The following is a 15,649-nucleotide window of genomic DNA, read 5'->3' as shown; positions in this document are numbered from 1 at the left end:
TGGGGATGTGCCAACTGCCAAGCATTCTTTGTAATTATATTTAAGGAGACTACTGAAGTCACACAGTGAATCTGCAGATTAAGTGGACCCACTCTATAACCGATTTGGCCAGCACTCCATTTAATACCTTGTCCCCATTTGCATCCTCTCTAACAATGACACCATGATGAATTTTCCCCCATCATGGTGGGGGGATTTGCCCAAGTAAATGGCCATAGGTACCTCTGGGGAAGGACAGGGAGAATCATCATGAGTGCACTCCCTGTGGTGTTGCATGGCTTTTCCTTCTTGGGACGTGGTCTCTCCATCCGTCAGTGGATTCTGGGTCTGAAAAGTGGCTCAGGTCTAAAAAGCAAGCAAGGACTAGAATGTTTTATTGAGTACACTCAGTCTCCTCATTCATCCTTGATTTTCTTTGTTCATAGAGATGGAACAGTATCCCTTACTGGTTGCTGATCTATTTTCGCATAGCAACCCTATCTCCATATTTTTCCCAAGTAAGGATTCCTTGACTGGCACTCTGACCTCACCACTTGTGATGGTTAATTTTGTTTGTGAAGCTGGCTGGGCTATGGTACCCAGTTACTTAACCAAATAGTAATTCAGGTGTTGCCATGGAGGTATTTTGTTGATGTGATTAACATCTACAATCAGTTGACTTTAAGTAAAGGAATATAATTTAAGTAAATGAAGTAAAATATTTTATAAAGTAAATATATGTAAGTAAAGTAGAATAATGTTAAGTAAAGGAAATTACTCTTATTTAATCAGCTGAAGGCCTTAAGAGTCCAAGCAAAAAATGAGATTTCTTGGAGAAGAGACTCTGCCTCAAGACAGCCTGAATTTCCAGCCTGCAGATCTGTCTGCCCTGTGGATTTTGGACTTGTCAACTCCCACAATGGCATAGGCCAATTCTTAAAATCTCTATCTCTCTTCCTCTCTCTGTCATATATACATTTCTGTGATAGTATATATTACCATTATTCTGACTTTCAGAAGAAAGAAGACCCATTATCAAAAGCATAAAATGAAAAATAAAGTCTTGTGCTCCTGTTTCCCATCCACAGTCTGCTACTAGCATAATTTAAAATTAAATGAAGACTTGGGTTGGTATGTTACAAACTTGAACAGTTATTAAAGTGAATGCTTCATTTGGCAAATTCATTAGGATGTTTGTCCCTTAGGCCAGCTTGTCTTTAGGAAACTGGCTGGGTTTAGTGCTTTAGCACCAGTATCTCATTTAATGCTGACAATAACCTTGCAGTCAAGGAACTGCTACCACCTGCCATAGGTCTGAGGGAGCAGAACGTAAGTCCCTTGCTTAGATGACCCAGTGGCAGAGCTTGTACTGATCTCAGGTCAGTCTGTGTCTAATGCCCTGGGATCAATCTCACCATTTGACTCTTTCCTGATCAAGCCTCAGCTCCTGCCCTGCAGAGTATCTCAGGGGAGTGAGGAGACCTGCAAGCTCTCAGGTGGCAGTGGAATGCTTGCTCTGATGGAAGCCAGGTCTTAAATTTGGGAGTCTGCAAGGGCCAGGTCTTATCCTGTTTTGGCCATTCTGTAAGGTATGGAAAGGCTGCCCCCATAGCTATTCAGAAGCCAAGGTGGCCATGGTCACTTCTGCTCTTCATGACATCAACATCAAGGACACCTTCTCCTGGGACTTGTGACTCAGCTCCTCTGGTTCCTTCACAGGTTACCTCCCAAGGGAAAGGCCAGAAATTGGGCAATTAGCCTATATAGGCTTCTGCTATATAGGAGAAGCTTGGGCTGTTCCCCCGGGGTATTAATCTTCTTGGTGAATGAGGATCTTCTTGCCCATTTTTCTGCTGCTGGAAAACAGGGATGAAACCTTCACAAGGTCCCTAGGTCATGAGAAATTGTTCCTTGGATACCAAGTGTCCTGAACAAAAAGTGAAGGCCCAAGGAACAACCTCGACCAGAAGTGTCTGAGCTCACCAAGGAATGTTGCAGGTCAGAGGAAGATGGAGAATTACCACCTGGCACTGGATGTGTATTTTTTTTGTTGTTTGTGTAACCCAGTGCACTTAGTGGTTAACTGACTCACATACCAACTCTGTTCATGTAGAAAGGGTTTCAATAGATTATGGAAGGAAAACTCTTCTTGGTAGTGTGTGTGTGTGTGTGTGTGTGTGTGTGTGTGTATTCCTGTGCTGTTTATGCTTATGTTTGTGTGTGGTGTATTTGCATTGCTGCACATGTACCTATCTGTAGATAGTATGTGCTTTTTTGTGTGGGTTGTGCTTTGTTTGGATGACTGTGATGTTTATGTATTGTGTTGTGTGCAACGGTGTTTTATTTATCCGTTGTGTGTAAATTCATGTAAAAGCAACACAAACCCTGAATGTGTTTTACCTAGAATGAGTTTATGTCGTGAAGAGAATGCATATAGATCTGAGGTCTGTGATGGTGTGCATGTGTGTGTGACTACATGTGTGTTTTTACGTATAAAACACTCACACTGTATTTTAACCAAGAATGGGTATAGAAGGGAGAGAACTAAAACCATGATAAGGCAACATGTGTGTGTGTGCATAGTTTTGTGTGTATGTCCATGGGTGTGTGTATGTGCATGGGTGTGTTTATGATGTGTGTGTCTATTTGTATGTGTTGGATAAACAGTCTGATAGTTACATTCTCCTCTTATGTCTTCTCCTTTTATTTCAGACAGAGATATCCAGCTCCAAGAAGAGTCATTCTCAAGCCAGGTTGTAAGCCATTTGTCCATGTGATTTGAAGACCCCACAGTGCACTGAGGGCACTTTTCTTCATTGGTCTTCCAAAATGCCATATTTCTACTCTTTGAAAAATTTTGTTTCAATGTTTACCTATTTTTTTTTTTTTGAGAGAGAGAGAGAGAGCATGAGTGGTGGAGGGGCAGAGAGGGAGACACAGAATCTGAAGCAGGCTCCAGGCTCTGAGCTGTCAGCACAGAGCCCAACTCAGGGCTCGAACCCACAAACCGCGAGATCATGACACAAGATGTGAGACCATGGCCTGAGCCAAAGTCGGCTGCCCAACCGACTGAGCCTCCAGGTGCCCCAACCATATTTCTACTCTTGAGAGAATGGTAGTGGTTAAGTGCTTAGGCTCTGGTGTCACACACATTTTATTTCAAATTCTTATTTTGACACTTCATTTTGGACTGTGGGCTCAACCTCTGTGAGGCTAAGGCTGAACTGTAAAGTGATAGGATTATTCCACCCAGTATGTGGCATGTGATAAGCATGCACTAAATGGGTGCTAGCATCATGATTATTCCCTAAATGCATGAGATTTTAAACTTGCTAGTCATTTCTTGACTGTTCAGAGTATTTTGTGCAAAGGCAGGGGAAACATCCAGTCTCTTTCAAACTCCAGCAGACAGCTTCCCTTTCTCCTTCCTGAGGCATGTATCCAGCTGTTTCTTTCACACAGGGGTGGCTTGCATCAGGGTTCTATTCTTCCTGGTCCAATCATTGAAGGTGAAGATTCTACCTGACACAAAACTTTTGGATTTCACCCCCAAAATGCTTGAATTCCAAAGAGGAGTTTTATCCAATGAATGTCACTGGGCAGCCACGTATCAGCAGAAGGTTTAAGTCACTGCCCTCCATCTGGTCCCACTGACTGAGATGAGCTCAGAAATAGCTGAGCTTATCTGTGTTCTTTGAAGAGACTCTTCTATCAGATCCCTATCGTTAGAATGATGCTGTCTCACTGGGTTCCATCGTAGGGCTTCTGTATGTGGCCTCTAAGTCTGATTTAATTCCCAGCAAGGGAGCCTGGCCTTTAGTGTAAAGACTATCAGAATCTCTATGCTTTATATCAGAGTCTATCAACCACTACATGCCATGGAGTATGTGACTTCACACCTGTTTCCACTATAGTAAGATGAAAGAATTAACTGCTGGAATTTCTGCTTTACAGGCACTCAATAAATGTTTACTAATTAATGTAATTAAGTGCATGTGAAAGACCTTTGAAAATTGTAAAGTGTGGTGTAAGTAGGTGACCATACATTGTGGCTTGCCTAGGAAAATCTTGGTGTAGACCTATTGTTCTGGTATAATTATTATATAACTTCTCTCCTCAATCTTTTCTAAAAATTATTTTTAGAGGGAAAGGGAGAGTTCCTGGGCAGAGGGAGAGAGAGAGAAATCTTAAGCAGGCTGCATGCTCAGTGCAGATCCCGACATAGGGCTTGATCCCATGACCCTGGGATCATGACCTGAGCCGAAATCAAGAGTTGGATGTTCAACCGACTGAGCCAGCCAGGTGCCCCTCTTTTCACTCTTAAAGCATGCTGGCTTGGATAAGATAATATAGGGTCATCATATGTATGAGTATAAGTAGGTAATCAAGCAGGTGGCTGGGGTAATTTTGAAGCCCTGAAACAATTCCAAACATGGACTAGAATATTCTGCCAAATGAATGAAGGGCAGGAACAGCAGAATGCTGAAGAGTAGGATCTCTGATTATGGTGACAAAGAGAAAGTCCCCAGGGTCATTCAGGGAGTAAATTATTGAGGTTGGAGTCCAATTCAAGATTTTTAGCTACAGAGCCCTAGCTCCTGATCAGTACTCTATATTGTGCTCAATAATTGTGAGCTCTAAGGAGGAAGAGGATTGCATATTTTATTTTCTGTTTTATTCTCAGTGCCAAGAAAGTATCTGGAACATGGTCAAGTAAGTAAAGAAATTTAGGCTGGCCTCCTTTGAAGGAAATCTTGTTTGCTGTTGGAAATCTGATGTACTCTGTGACCACAATGGGGCAGATGGAAGACTCAGACAGCAAAATGTGTGGTGTGTCTGAATTTTGATACAGTTTCCAGGAGAAACAGCATGTGGCTGTAATGTACACATAGTGATGATAAACGCCATATCTCAGTCTCTGACACTTCCTACTCCTTCCATCCCCAGCAGAGATAAGAACAACATGAGACCTAAGAACCAGAGCAGCATGTCCGAGTTCCTACTCCTGGGGGTCCCCATACGGCCAGAGCAGCAGGGCATGTTCTTCTCCCTGTTCCTGGGCATGTACCTGACCACGGTGCTGGGGAACCTGCTCATCATCCTGCTCATCAGGCTGGACTCTCGCCTCCACACGCCCATGTACTTCTTCCTCAGCCACTTGGCCTTCTCTGATATCTCTTTCTCATCTGTCACCGTCCCAAAGATGCTGATGAACATGCAGACTCAGCACTTATCCATCCCCTATGTGGCATGCATTTCCCAGATGTATTTTTTCATATTTTTTGTCTGTCTTGACAATTTCCTTCTTGCAGTGATGGCATATGACAGGTATGTGGCCATCTGTCAACCACTCCACTACACCACTGTCATGAGGGAGGAGCTGTGTATCTTACTGGTGGCTGGATCCTGGTTCTTCTCATGTGCCCATGCCCTATTGCATACTCTCCTTCTGTCCCGCCTGTCCTTCTGTGCTGACAATACCATCCCTCATTTCTTTTGTGATCTCACTGCCCTTTTGAAGTTGATCTGTTCAGACACCTCCCTCAATGAGCTAGTTATCTTCACCGAGGGGGGAGTGTTTGCCTTCCTGCCATTGTGTGCTATTTTGGGCTCTTATATTCACATTGGGGCCACCATCCTAGGGGTTCCCTCCATCAAGAGGATCTGCAAAGGCTTGTCCACCTGTGGCTCCCACCTCCTTGTGGTGTTTTTGTACTATGGGACTCTTGCAATGATTTACTTCATTCCTTCATCAAACAATTCCAAAGTCAAAGATATAATTGCTTCAGTTATATACACAGTGGTGACACCCATGTTAAACCCCTTTATCTATAGCCTGAGGAACAGGGACATGAAACTGGCTCTGGGGATACTTTATAGGAGGAAAATTATTTTTTCTAAGTAACAGTTACTCACTCATATTCTTAATTTTCCTAGTGATGTTTCTAGAGACACCTCCTTGAAAAATTGTGTAGGTGACTGTTGTAGATAGCAAAAATGGCCAAATTACTTCACTGCCTCTCTTATAAATGTGGTTTGTTTCCTTACCCACTGAATTGGGACAGGACTTCTGACTGACTTTGACTAATAGATTCAGTGAAAGTGGTGTGAGATTTCCAAGCCTATGTAGACTCTGTTCCTTCTCCTCTTGGAACCTTGAGACCACCATGTGAAATAGTCCAAGCTAGGGTGTGTGAAGATGAGGGCCATGTGAGGGAGAACCAAGATGCTCCAGCTAACAATCAACCAACTCCCTGGTGACCTGGTAGGTGACAGCAGAAGCATGAGTAAGCCCTTGTTGTGGTCAGTTGAACCAAACCCAGATGAGAAGCCCTATCCAGCTAGCACATTCCCTGCTCAAATTGCAAGTGCATGGAATTGTCATATAAACAAGTGGCTGTTGTTAAGCCACTAAATTTGGGGATGGTTTGTTATGCAGCAAAAGCTAACTGATACATTGACTGCCTTTGTTTCCTTGTTTTCCTTGATTTCAATGGTCTCTCCCCCCTTTTTGGATCCCTACTTGGATTGTATTCCCTGCCTATTTTTCAGGTTATGATCTCCATAACCTATTGCCTTAGCTTTAGGTATCTTTTCTTGTCCTCATTATTCTCCCATAAGCGTTGGTATATGGCATTGTCAGCAACTCTCATTTTTGTCAAGTCAACATTTTAAGGTATGGCCTTATCTATCTGAAGAGATATAAGTGAATTGCTGTGATATCAAAACACATGAACTTCTTTTTCTGAAAGAAGGTTATACATTCTGTTTCTTCTTGAAGAAGAGAAACAATCTTAGACTAAGATTTGCGGTCTAAATTATGTTGCATTTTGTATAAGTTATACCTTCTGACCCCGTAACTTACTGATGCCAAGTTAAAGAGATAAGAATTCTCAAATGTGAGGGGCGCCTAGGTGGCTCAGTCAGTTAAGTGTCTGACTCTTGATTTCAGCTCAGGTTACAATCTCATGGTTCATGAGTTTGAGTGCCACATTGGGCTCTTTGCTGACAGTGTGGAGCCTCCTTGGGATTCTCTCTCTCTCTCTCTCTCTCTCTCGCTTGCTCCCTACCCCTCCCTGCACTCTCTTTCTCAAAAAATTAATAAACTGTTGGGGCGCCTGGGTGGCTCAGTTGGTTAAGCGTCCAACTTCAGCTCAGGTCACGATCTTGCAGTCCGTGAGTTCGAGCCCCGCATCAGGCTCTGGGCTGATGGCTTAGAGCCTGGAGCCTGCTTTCGATTCTGTGTCTCCCTCTCTCTCTGCCCCTCCCCCATTCATGCTCTGTCTCGCTCTGTCTCAAAAATAAATAAACTTAAAAAAATTTTTTTTTAATTAAAAAAAATTAATAAACTATAAAAAGTTTTTAAAAGAGGACTTCTTAAAATGATATGCTACTTGTTTATAAAACAAAACTAATATCTGGGCCATTATAGCTGAGTTAGTATTAAGGTTTGTGAAATATGTTTTTGATAAACAAAAAGGCATAAAAATAGTTAATATGACACTGAATAATGAATAGAATTATTGAATCACTATATTGAACACCTGAAACTAAGATAACATTGTATGTTAACTATACTGTAATTAAAATTAAAAATGGTAAATAAATGCTATTGTTTGTATAAAAAATGACTAATATGAAATTTAATGATAATTCATAGTGTGTATAAATTTATGTAAATGAGATAACAATAAACAATTTAGTGTTTTTGTCCTTTTGTCTATCATGTCTATAGTTATAAAAAGTAAGTATTGCTCTAAGTGTTTAAAGTAAAGAAGTTGAGACTGCATTTGTAATATATTTGCTAGTTACATATTGTGTCTAAAAGTAAAACATTTGCAAATATTTTGGCTTTATTATCCTTAAGTTAGTTTTTGCCTGTGCTAAAAACTCAGCAGAGAGGCACAGTGCATTCAATCTCATTCCCAAATTCCCTAAACCAATGTAGGATGTATTTTTTTTTAACTGGAAGTTTCTTTGTGGGGACAGCTTACTTACTTATGCCTTCTTAATTCTAGGTTATAAAAATGGGTTATCTTTTGCTCCACAAACAGCATGACCTGATTTCTAGAAAAGAAAACTCTAAATGTATATAAAAATAATTGATTTTTTGACAGGTATTCAGGACGTGTTTCCTGGGCTTATGGAAATTTCTAGAAGAGAACAAATCAGACAGAAATACTTTCCTTTTGTAGAGCTTATATTCTAGTAGAGGATGACAATGAAAATAAACATAATATGTGAGTAAATTTCATGGTTTTAAGTGCTACAACATGCAACACTGTGAAGAAATCAGGAATCCAGGGCCCAGGCTGCTATTTTAAATAGTGTGATGAGGATTGGTCTCACCAAGAAGGTGCTATTTGAGCAAAGAATTGAAGGCATCAGAGAACGGAGCTACAGGGATATTTGCAGGAAAAGCATGTCAGGGAGCAGATACAGCAGCTGCAATGCTCTGAAATGTGACAATGCAGCTATGTTCCAGGAACAAAAAGGAGACTGGTCACTGAAGAGGAGTGAGCATGTAGAAGAGCAGAAGGAAGGTGGTCCAGTTTCATTCTTCTGCATGTTGCTGTCCAGTTCTCCCAGCACCATTTGCTGAAGAGACTGTCTTTTTTCCATTGGATATTCTTTCCTGCTTTGTCGAAGATTGGTTGGTCATATATTTGTGGGTCCAATTCTGGGTTCTCTATTCTATTCCATTGATCTATGTGTCTGGTTTTGTGCCAATACCATACTGTCTTCATGATTACAGCTTTGTAATACAGCTTAAAGTCTGGGATTGCGATGCCTTCAGCTTTGGTTTTCTTTTTCAACATTACTTTGGCTATTCAGGGTCTTTTCTGGTTCCATACAAATTTTAGGATTGTTTGTTCTAGCTCTATGAAGAATGCTGGTGTTATTTTGATAAGGATTGCATTGCATGTGTAGATTGCTTTGGGTATTATCAACATTTTAACAATATTTTTTCTCCCAATCCATAAGCATGGAATGTTTTTTTTAAAATTTTTTAATCTTTTTTATTTTTGAGAGATAGAGCATGAGCAGGGGAGGGGCAGAGAGAGAGAGAGGGAGACACAGAATCTGAAGCAGGCTCCAGGCTCTGGGCTGTCAACATAGAGCCCGATGCAGGGGTCAAACTCACAGACCACAAAATCATGACCTGAGCTGAAGTTGGATGCTCAGTTGGACGTTCAGTTAACCAACTGAACCACCGAGGCTCCCCAGAGCATGGAATGTTTTTCCATTTCTTTGTGTCTTCCTCAATTTCCTTCATAAGTATTCTATAGTTTTCAGCATACAGATCTTTTACCTCTTTGGTTAGGTTTAGTCCTAGGTATCTTATACACAAAAATAAACTCAAAATGGAGGGAAGATCTAAATGTCAGAAGGAAAACTATCAAAATCCTACAGGAGAAAACAGATAGTAACCTTTTTGACTTAGGCTGCAGCAACTTCTTACTTGACATATCTGCGGAGGCAAGGGAAATAAAAGTAAATATGAACTATTGGGACCTCATCAAGATAAAAAGCTTTTGCACAAAGAAGGAAACAATCAATAAAACTAAGAGGCAACAAATGGAATGGGAGAAGATATTTTCATATGATACATTGAATAAAGGGCTAATATTCAAAATCTATAAGGAACTTACCAAACTCAACACCCCAAAAAACAAATAATCCAGTGAAGAAATGGGCAGAAAACATGAATAGACAATTTTCCAAAGAAGACATCCAGATGACTAACAGACACATGAAAAGATGTCACCATCACTATCATCAGGGAAATACAAATCAAAACCACAATGAGATAGCACCTCACACCAGTCAGAATGGCTAAAATTAACAACTCAGGAACAACAGACGTTGGCAAGGATGAGGAGAAAGGGGAACTGTTTTGCACTGCTGGTGGAAATGCGAACTTGTGTAGCCACTCTGGAAAACAGTATGGAAGTTCCTCAAAAATTAAAAATACAGCTAACCTACAACCCAGCAATTGCACTACTAGGTATTTATTGAAAGGATACAAAAATGCTGATTTGAAGGGGGGGTACATGCACCCCAATGTTTACAGCAGCACTACCAATAATAGCCAAAGTATGGAAAGAGCCCAAATGTCCATTGCCTGATAAATGGATAAAGAAGATGTGGTGTGTGTGTGTGTGTGTGTGTGTGTATAATGGAATATTATATATATATATATATTATATTATATTATATTATATATGCATATATATATTCCATACATATAATATAATATATATTCTATATATAATGGAATGTGTATATATATATATAATGGAATATTATTCAGCAATGAAAAAGAACGAAATCTTGTCATTTGCAACAATGTGGATGGAACTAGAATACATTATGCTAAATGAAATAAGTCAGTCAAAGAACAATAAATATATGATTTCACTCATGTGAAATTTAAGAAACAAAACAAATGAACATAGGGAAAGGGAGGGAAAAATAAGATGAAAATAGAGGGGGAGGTAAAACATAAGAAACTCTTAAATACAGAGAACACACTGAGAGTTGCTGGGGGGGTGTTGGGTGGGGTTGATGGGCTAAATGGTGGATGGGCATTAAAGGGGGCACTTGCTGGGATGAGCACTGGGTGTTATATATGTGATGAATCACTAAATTCTACTCCTGAAATCTATTACACTATATGTTAACTAACTTGGATTTAAATAAAAGAAAAAAGAAAAAAAAGAAATATTCACTCATCTGAAGGTCACAAATACATACATACATTTATATATATATGTACATGTGTGTGTGTGTGTTTGTATTCTGTTTTCTTTGGTAAATTTTAGTTTTATCCCTCTCATTTAGGTCTATGAGCCTATTGTGTATGGTGTGAGTAAGGGGTCAGGGCTAATTATTTATACTATGGCATATCTAGTTGTTCCAGCATAATTTATCAAATGGCTGCTTCTTTCTCCATTAAATTGCATTTGCACTTAGGCAAAAATCAATTGATTATATAAATAAGGATTTATTTTGGGTTCTCTATTTGTTACAGTGTTTTATTATTTATTTATTTGGTAATCTAATATATTAATAGGTTTATATGAGCTATATATATTAATTTAAAGAAATTCAGATGTTACAACCATGTATTAATTGGAAATTCTCTCCCTCTCTCCCCCACTGACCTTTCATTCTTACTCTAGTGACTATACACATACACAGATTTATACAATTAAAAAAAATGAATTCATACTTTTTTACTTATGCAACATCTTGATTTTCCTACCTAATGGCTTTTCAAAGAAGTAATAGACATCCATTTTATTCTTTCAACCTGCTGCATATTCTTACATTCTATGTGATTAACCATAATTAATTTCTCTATTCTTTATTGGTAGGATTTTAGGTTGTTCTGAATTTTTATCTGTTATAATCTGGGAATGACTGAAAAAAATCTCAATATCCAATATATATTTATGACAATATTTCCATAGATTAGACTCCTCAGAGTGGGAATTTCTAGAATGAAGCATTCAATCACATATTTTTAAACATATACCTTTGAAGATAAATGGGAATAAGAAATGTCCCAATCTCCCCGCTGTGGAATGGATAACTTTCAAGTAATTGCTCTTGGTTCTTGTTCTTTCTGGCCATTCCCATTTTTTAAATTGTATGGTAAAAAAAAAAAAAAAAAACCCAGGAAACTAAACAGAACAAAAGCACAACAATTTAAAAAGGATATAAATTTAAGAGAGGAGTAAAAGTGGGGCACCTGGGTATTCAGTCGGTTGAGTGTCCGACTTCAGCTGACGTCATGATCTCATGGTTCATGAGTTCAAGCCCCACTTCAGGCTCTGTGCTGACAGCTTAGGGCCTGGAGGCTGCTTCAGATTCTGTGTCTCCCTCTCTCTCCACTCCTCCCCTGCTCACACTCTGTCTCTCTCTTGAAAATAAATAAAGATTAAAAAAAATTTAAGAGAGGAGTAAGGGTAAAAATTTTTAAGGAAGAAAACGTTTTTTGACCGAGAAAAATGGGGAATTATAAAAATCCTCACAATGAGAAAAGTTGCTAAAATGTAATTCTCCTCCTTCCCTTCCTTCTCTGCCTCCATTCTTTTCCACATGAAATATCTGCAAAGACATTCAAAAGCTACACATTCAGTAATCATTTCCAGCAATAGGCTTCCATGTGAAGGGTTTTGGAGGGCAAGTCTCAATAAAAGGAGAGCAATTTGTTCAGGAAATATTTGTGGGAAGAGAATTAGTTTCAAGCAGTATTTGGAGGATGAGCTGATGAGTCTTCATGGGGAAATGGAGGAATGGTGAGGAAGAGTATCATGATTTTAGCAGAGAAGGGGACAATTAGTGGGCTGTCATCAATGCATGTGAGCATCCACAACAGCCTTGTCTCACATGGGTTAAAAAAGCTCATCTCCAACAGTTCAGTTGTTCACCAAGATCAAGCAGATATTAGATTCAAGTGAAGCAGATTCCACTTGTGGGTTTGTCAAGAGGGTGCTGCCTGGGACTTCCTCCTGCCCATCAGCTTCCTCAGGCCCTGTTTCAGGTCTTTGTTTCTCAGGCTATAGATAAAAGGGTTCAGCATGGAGGTAAGAACTGTGTAGACAAGTGTTGCTATGTGGTCCCTGGCAGTGTAGGTGGACAGGGGCTGTAAATAGACGTAGAAGATGCTTCCATAAAAGAGGGTTACCACAGTAAGGTGAGAGCCACAGGTGGAGAAGGCTTTGCGTTTCCCAGCAGCTGAGGGGATCTTGAGAACTGTGATGAGGATTCGTATGTAAGAGAAGGTGATGCACACAAAGGGGGTCACCAAAACAACCGAACATTCTGACATTATCACAATTTCATTGAGAAATGTGGAGGAGCAGGACAGTTTCATCAGGGGACTGAGGTCACAGAGGAAGTGATGGATAACATTGTTGTCACAGAAGGTGAGACGATTCAGTAGCAGTGTGTGTAGGAGTGAGTGGAGGTGAGGAAGTGAGCAGGAAAAGGCCACCAGCAGGACACAGCGGTGGTGGTTCATGGTGGTGACATAGTGGAAGGGGTCACAGATGGCCACATAGCGGTCAAAAGCCATGACCGCCAGGAGGCAGCTGTCAGTGTTGCCCAGAGCATAAATAAAATACATCTGTGTCAGACACCCAGCATAGGAGATGGTCTTCTCTGACAGAAAGCTCAGTAGCATCCTGGGGACAATGGTTGTTGTAAAGCAAATGTCAGTGAAGGACAGGAAACTCAGGAAGAAATACATGGGGGTCTGGAGTTGGGGGTCAGAGTGGATGGCAAGGATGATGAGCAGGTTCCCTGTTATGGTGACCAGGTACATGGTGAGGAAGAGGATAAAGAGTGGCTTCTGGTCCCCAGGCCGGGAGGAGAGTCCCAGGAGGATAAACTCAGAAACACTGCTGGTTTGGTTGACTCTTTCCATTGATTTGGGTCTACTTATATACAAGATGACTTATTATTTACCATACTGCAAGTCCAGAATCCAAATCCTCAGAACCCAGCAAGTCTTGTTTTTTCTGTTTTGTTGCAATTAGTTGTTCTGTAGAGACAGCTTGTAAGTGTCATGGTCCTTGATGTATTTCTCCCTTCTCAAATCCATGGACATCACAAGGGCCTTATACTGAAGGCTGGAGGGACAGAAGAATTTACCTTTAGAAACCATCAGAGATGGACCTTGTTGATTGCAGTTCATTAGTTCTTATTCTGTGCAAAGCCTGTTCCCTTGTTGGGGATGTAGTGATAAAAACAGGCAAATTCTTGCCATTGTGTAGCTCGTGTTTAGTTGGGGAGACAGATCATCAACAAACAACATAAAGCAGTATATAAGGGATGAAGATGAATGGCGAATGGAGTGGAGGTATTTTTGGTACGGGAGGTCACAGGACACTCATTTCCTATCAAAGGAAACCCAGTGGTGGCATTGTAATGTTCATATTTGCGTTGATTTGGAAAAAAATAAGGGTTTGCCAAAATAACCAACAGGGCAAATCTAATGGGAATGTTGAACCTGTTTCAACAAAGTGGGCTTTTCCTCCTCTGGACATAGGATGAAGAGTTCATCCTCCTTAGTTCATGGTATGCTATCATCACCAGTGTAAGTCTCCCCTTTTTTTGTAAATTGTTTTCCTTTCTTTAACTCTATGTTCTGAATCATATTTGTACAGGATGAGAATCCATTTGTACAGGATTTTGGATCGTTGGGTATTCAACAATTTTTTGTCGAATCTTTATAATTCACCTTTCCTATGTGTATGCAAAACTATCTATGAGAAATATGTTAATTTTCATATATTAACTGTTGAGATATCTATCTATCTATCGATCGATCGATCTATCTATGCTTTTTCTCCAGTCATATCGAGTTATGGACAATATCACTTTGTGATGGACAAAAAAGTTGTCTCCACTTATTGCTACTACAAACATGTCTGCAATGGGAGATCTTGTATAAACAAAGTGTTTTCAACCAATTTTTTAGAGTCTTATATTTACCCATACCTTCTTAATGGACATATCACATAGGGATTTTTAAAAATTTTGAGATATTGGTTACTTATATGTTCCTTGTTACCATAAAAATCTCTATAGTCACCATACTTATATATCACCAAAATTTTTAAAATAATTTCTTTTTCTTAAGTTTTATTTAAGTAATCTCTATACCTCACATGGGCCTCAAACTCATAACCCTGAGATCAAGAGTCACATGCTCTTCCAACCGAGCTAGCCAGGCACCCCTAAAATAATTTCCTTGGAAACAGTATATTCTTTCACACTTTTTGAATAATCACATGCATTGGAATTTTCATGCATTAAAAATTTTATTATATATTAATATATGAATTCATTTAACAATTAAATGTTGTATTTACATTAACAACTAAATGATGTCCTGTACATCAGGGTAATTATAGGTAATAGCACTGCACTGCATATTCAAAACTCGCTAAGACAGTAAGTCTTAAATGTGCTTACAACTTTATCATAAATAACTAAACATCTTTACACCTCAGATTCACCATGTATGATATTGGACACAAATACATGCATGCTCATGAGGATTTAGTGAGAAATGCATCTACACTCAGGAGAGAGACAAGCATATTGTGAACACTCAGCAGAAACTCTTGATCATCATCAATCCCATTGTTGCTTTCCCTTATCTGCTATGACTGGTTGTCCTCAAAATCAATTAACTCACATGCTTGAAGTATCATATCCCTCAATGCCAAGTTGTCAGACTAATCTCATGATTTTGTAAGATCCTATGGAAGGATGATTTGTTTAGGCATTGAATGATCTGAGTGAACCAGTAGTTAAAGTTAAAAACAATAACCAATATTATTGAAAATGTACTACATGTCAAGCTTGTGCTAAGCACCTCACAAATTCCCACGATGAGGGATCACAACGTATGTGTTGTTATCAGAAGCCTGAGGCTTAGAGTGAAGTGGTTTGCTCAAGGTCACTAAGTAAGTGAGTAGCAATCAGGATTTGAACTCCAAGAGGAATCACTCTGAAGCTCATGCTCTTAACCCTCAGGCTACACCTCCTCGTGTTTTGGTGTATATACTGTCTGTCACAATCACGCACAGGCACTGTTTTCCTCACTGTGTCATTTCCTAAATGACCTCCCTTTCTTTCCCTCTTAACT

At 39.7% G+C, this 15,649-nt stretch overlaps 2 protein-coding genes across 2 annotated transcripts; one reads left to right on the top strand and one right to left on the bottom strand.

Annotated features, from left to right (window-relative positions):
* Positions 1 to 4,802: 4,802 nt before the first annotated feature.
* LOC131491386 (olfactory receptor 1J4-like) lies at positions 4,803 to 7,014 on the top strand. Its single transcript, XM_058694243.1, has one exon. It carries the CDS (start codon positions 4,874 to 4,876, stop codon positions 5,882 to 5,884), a length of 1,011 nt encoding a protein of 336 aa, XP_058550226.1. The 5' UTR covers positions 4,803 to 4,873; the 3' UTR covers positions 5,885 to 7,014.
* A 5,042-nt stretch (positions 7,015 to 12,056) lies between these two features.
* LOC131491388 (olfactory receptor 1L8-like) lies at positions 12,057 to 13,633 on the bottom strand. The gene has a single exon (XM_058694245.1). It carries the CDS (start codon positions 13,415 to 13,417, stop codon positions 12,473 to 12,475), a length of 945 nt encoding a protein of 314 aa, XP_058550228.1. The 5' UTR covers positions 13,418 to 13,633; the 3' UTR covers positions 12,057 to 12,472.
* Positions 13,634 to 15,649: the final 2,016 nt, after the last annotated feature.

This window comes from Neofelis nebulosa, chromosome 12, assembly GCF_028018385.1.
Source record: "Neofelis nebulosa isolate mNeoNeb1 chromosome 12, mNeoNeb1.pri, whole genome shotgun sequence".
Lineage (NCBI taxonomy): Eukaryota > Metazoa > Chordata > Mammalia > Carnivora > Felidae > Neofelis > Neofelis nebulosa.
Note: the sequence above shows the minus strand (reverse complement) of the source record. Positions and strands in the feature narration are given on the sequence as shown.

Coding starts and splice junctions, on each gene's coding strand:
- LOC131491386 (XM_058694243.1), top strand. CDS start 4,874: ATGATAAACGCCATATCTCAGTCTCTGACACTTCCTACTCCTTCCATC.
- LOC131491388 (XM_058694245.1), bottom strand. CDS start 13,417: ATGGAAAGAGTCAACCAAACCAGCAGTGTTTCTGAGTTTATCCTCCTG.